The sequence below is a fragment of the Morus notabilis genome, unplaced genomic scaffold (assembly GCF_000414095.1).
Source record: "Morus notabilis unplaced genomic scaffold, ASM41409v2 Scaffold1540, whole genome shotgun sequence".
In the NCBI taxonomy this organism is placed as follows: domain Eukaryota; kingdom Viridiplantae; phylum Streptophyta; class Magnoliopsida; order Rosales; family Moraceae; genus Morus; species Morus notabilis.
In genome coordinates this window covers 103,287-107,902 of record NW_010360914.1, presented here as the reverse complement: position 1 = coordinate 107,902, position 4,616 = coordinate 103,287, and the positions used below count along the sequence as shown (strand labels likewise).

The window sequence follows — 4,616 nt, the reverse complement described above, 5'->3', positions numbered from 1 at the left end:
TCTCTCTGCTCGAGAGAGGAGAAAATGAAAAACGACTAAAAGTCATTTTTTATTTCTCTATCATTTTACACTAAATCAAAAAATCGTTTTCATTTCCGTTTTTTGTCTTTATTGTACCAAACGCCGTTTTGAAAACGTTTTTATTTTTTTTTATTGAAAAACGTGAAAAATAAAAACGAGATCAATTACAAACACAACCTTAATCGTTTTTCATTTTTTATTTTTATTTTTACACAAAGAGAGAGAAAGACATTAATAAATTTTTTAGATTAAAAATAATTTCTTAATAAAATTATTAAATACATTTTTAAAAATAATTTATATCTGAAATTAAAAACGTTTTATTTTTATTTTTATAAAAAATAAAATTATTTTAAAATTAATTCTAAACGCGTCTAATAAAATGAGAATTAACAGAAAAAAATAAATAAATAAGATGAGCATGTTTTGGACATTGGATTCCAGACTTTTCCGCGGTGCCGTTTGGTCTCAACTCTGAACACACACTCACACACACACACACATTAACGCCACACTTTCACACTAATTGACAGAGACAGACACAGACACAGACAGATCGACAGACAACTCCTCAGTTATCAGCTTAACTTCCTCACTCACCCCCCTCCGATTTGTCTCCATCTACGACAACCCAAAACCCAAAAACCATATCATCTTCTTCTTCTTCTTCTTTAACTCAAAAACTCTTCTCCAATTCCTTCTCTCTCCTCTCTCTCTCCAATGGCCGACCAATCTCCTCCAGCTCCACCCGTGACCCAACCACCACCCTCGTTAGAATCAGACTCTCCTCTTCCTCCTCCGCCACCGCCGGAATCTCCAGCACCAGCAGTAGCAGCAGCCTCGGAATCTCAGGCGGAGACCCAGAAGGAAGATCCACCGCCGGCGCCGGAGAACGTCGAGAAAGAAGACCTGCCTTCGGAACCGCCGGAGCCGGAGGTGGTTGTGAAGGAAGAATCGATTCCACTGCCACTGCCGCCGGCGCCAGCGCCAGAGCCGGAGTGGAAGGAGGCGAGAGAGAAACTGGGAGAGTTTTTGGCCGACGATTCTGAGAAATCCAAAGGGGGTTCGGAGAATCCAGAAGAACCGACAAAGATTCCTCAGTCTCTGGTTTCGTTCAAAGAGGAAAGCAACAAAGTCGCCGATCTCTCAGACTCGGAGAGGAAAGCTCTCGAGGAGCTGAAGCATCTCATCGAACAAGAACAACAAAATGAAACCGAAGAACTTTCCATTTGGGGAGTTCCTCTTCTGAAAGACGACAGAACAGACGTGATACTTCTCAAGTTTCTCAGAGCAAGGGACTTCAAAGTGAAGGACGCTTTCGCCATGTTCAAGAACACCATTCGTTGGAGAAAGGAGTTTGGCATCGACGAGCTTTTGGATGAGGATCTTGGGGACGATCTAGACAAAGTGGTTTACATGCATGGAACTGATAGAGAAGGCCATCCCATCTGTTACAATGTTTTCGGGGAGTTTCAGAACAAGGATTTGTATCAGAAAACGTTTTCTGATCAGGAAAAGAGGACCAAGTTTTTGAGGTACAGGATTCAGTTCTTGGAGAGAAGTATTAGAAAGCTTGATTTTAGCCCCGGTGGTGTTTGTACTATTTTCCAAGTTAATGATCTCAAGAACTCTCCTGGACCGGCAAAGAAGGAGCTCAGGATCGCCACTAAACAAGCCCTCCAGTTGCTTCAGGACAATTATCCTGAGTTTGTTGCCAAACAGGTTTTTCTTATTATTATCCTCACTTGGCAGTTGTTTCTATTTGTCTTGAAATTTAGTTGAAAAGGATATCTTTTTTTCCTATGTAGTTATGTTGTTGGGTTTTCTAGGTGTTTATCAATGTTCCGTGGTGGTATCTTGCATTCTACACTATGATAAGTCCATTCCTGACTCAGAGGACCAAAAGCAAGTTTGTTTTTGCAGGCCCGGTTAAATCCCCTGAGACCCTTTTCAAGTTAGTGGAGATTTTATTCGTCCATTTTTCCCAAATTTTGTTTCTGAGTTGGTTTTCTTATTATGTCCCTTTCAATTCATAAAGTTGCTGATTTTGAAAACTTGGAATTTGGATTGGTACAGATACAGTTCTCCTGAGCAAGTTCCTATCCAATACGGTGGCCTGAGTGTGGATTTCTGTGATTGCAACCCGGAATTCAGCATTTCTGATCCGGTCACCGAAGTGAACATCAAACCGGGAACTAAGCAAACTGTTGAGATCATAATTTATGAGGTTCCATTGCATTCTTTTCTTTGCCTCTTGCTATCTTCAATTTCATATCTTTCAAACATTTCTCAACAACTAATCATAGTTCATTATGAGTATGGACAATTCCAAAAAGGAAAATACCTTACCAGTCAGACGCAATTTTAACCGTTAGATTTTCATCGTTATCAAGTTTTGTTAAACTGTTATACTTTACTTCATCTAATATGATTCTGATTCTGTTGTGATCCAATGCGTAAAATTTTTTTTCTCGTATTCATATTGTACTACAGATCTTCCATGAGTAAATGAAAGATTTATTTATTTGGTCTTTTTTTTTTTTACTCTTTACTAATTTGGAATAAATGGATTGCAGAAATGTGTGATTATATGGGAGCTGCGAGTTGTGGGGTGGGAAGTAAGCTATGGATCTGAGTTTGTGCCCAACGCTGAAGGTCGATACACAATTATTATACACAAGTCTAGAAAGTTTGCCCCAAGTGATGAACCCGTAGTGCACACCAGCTTCAAAGTTGATGAATTGGGCAAGATTTTGCTGACAATCGACAACCCGACTTCGAAAAAGAAGAGGCTTCTCTACAGGTTCAAGATCAAGCCTTTCTCTGACTGAGTATATTCAGAATTGGGAGCTCTTGGGAAGAAACTGATGAAGAATAAGAAGAATGAATGGCATCTCCTTAACCTCCTCATATTGGTTGTTGAAGCTTTCTACTTTGCTGTCGAGCTCTGTATATTGGCCTTTTTTTTTGGGTGTTCCATCATATTGAGAGATTTTAGAGTTGTAACATTTGGATTTAACTTTTGGTGGGTTTTCCCATGTTCGTGCTTCTAGGATTTTTGAGTGAGAGTTGCATATGGAATCGAATTTGTGTCGTTTTTTGGGATCGTATATAGAACTGAAGAAGACATAAATCATTTTGGCAACTTGCAATCTGAGGGCTGGTGTGGGAAAATCCATATACCTTTTACATCTTTTTGTTGTGGGGTCATGGGAATTTTCTTCATTGTATTTTCTTTATCTACATATATAACAGATATTGGTTTATTGGACCACGCTTATTTTGTTAATTATTTTTGCACTTCATATTTGATACTCATGTTAACTTTCCATTTAAATCCATTTTTCTTGAAATTTTTTCCTTAAGATAAGCCCATGTGTTTGTTTTCCATGCGAGTAATTTTTGCTTCTTTAAATCGCGGAGTCTCATTATCGTATTGATATTTTCGGAATTTCACATTTGTGATCGTGGTTGTTCTCTTTCTTTATTGAAATAGAGGAGTTGTGATTTTTAGGGTTAATTGAGAGGTTAAGAAAATACTGAGTCGGAGGGGTGTACAATTTTCTTATAAAATTAAGGAGTTTTTTTATAGGACAATCTTACTAATAGTGTCAGATTATGACCGTTAGATATGTTTAAAATCAAATCACATTAAAAAAATTATGCATATGGCAGTTTTGGATACAAAACTAACGGTTAAAATTAAGTTGTTCATTTTTTCTAGTCTACAGGGAATCTCTCATGAAATTAATCCTTAACACAAGTTTTGTAAGTTTTTAGCTTACGTTATTTACATATTTAATCACATTTTAACTGGATTATGACTTGCACGGGACAGAAAGGACGGTTCTCTTTGACACTTCCAAACACCTTTTCTTCTTTGTTTCGTCGGCAGAAATAGGCTTCCAAATTTGTTGTTTCTAATTAGAATAGACTCATGGAAGATGCCAATTAATTTTACTCCTATTTTGTCGTGTCATGTTGTTTGTATTAACTTTAGATTTTTTTTTTTTATTTTCTTTTGATTTCTTAGGTTATTCTTTTGCAACAAAACTCAGAAAAAATTTAAACTCAAGTTATAATTTTATTTAAATTCACGTTTTTTTAAATTCTAACTTTATTTAACTTTACTCTAACTTTATTCAAATTATAATTTTAACTCAAATTTAATTTAAAAACTACACTTAAATTTTACTCCAAAACAACGACCCCTAAATACTACTCTCTGAACTCGAGTCTCATTAGTATTATTCTTCCTGAATTCTCTATACATTTTCCGTCATCATGTTGCTTCCTCGTTTTGGTCTCTAAGTTCTCATTCTTATTCGTTTCCGCAATTATTGCAAAAGTTGACCTTTTCTCTCTGGGTTGTTAGTTCTTTAATTCTAATATATTTGGTGTAATGCCATTGTCTCGTTGCTTTTGGCAACGTGATGAAGACACACGAGGATATTGTCACTGTTTTCTTTCTAGGTTTTGGCTGGTTCTCCATATGTACATATAATATATATATATGGTTTTGATGTTATACCATATCACAGGAACAATGCTTCATGCTTGCATCAAAAGCTTGGCACGAAGTGGGTTGCTAACCT

General features: G+C 36.7%; 1 protein-coding gene across 1 annotated transcript; it reads left to right on the top strand.

Moving 5' to 3' along the window:
• Window positions 1-545: 545 nt before the first annotated feature.
• On the top strand, window positions 546-3,295 carry LOC21391677 (patellin-3). The gene is made up of 4 exons (XM_010097607.2): window positions 546-1,743; window positions 1,851-1,975; window positions 2,098-2,248; window positions 2,598-3,295. Exons 1-4 carry the CDS (start codon window positions 742-744, stop codon window positions 2,850-2,852), a joined length of 1,533 nt encoding a protein of 510 aa, XP_010095909.1. The 5' UTR covers window positions 546-741; the 3' UTR covers window positions 2,853-3,295.
• The last annotated feature ends 1,321 nt before the right edge of the window (window positions 3,296-4,616 follow it).

Bases quoted from the DNA above. Each gene is read 5' to 3' on its own strand.
- LOC21391677 (XM_010097607.2), top strand. From the start codon at position 742: ATGGCCGACCAATCTCCTCCAGCTCCACCCGTGACCCAACCACCACCC. The intron at 1,744-1,850 runs GTTTTTCTTATT...TGGGTTTTCTAG, and splicing joins CTGAGTTTGTTGCCAAACAG to GTGTTTATCAATGTTCCGTG. The intron at 1,976-2,097 runs GTTAGTGGAGAT...GGATTGGTACAG, and splicing joins TCCCCTGAGACCCTTTTCAA to ATACAGTTCTCCTGAGCAAG.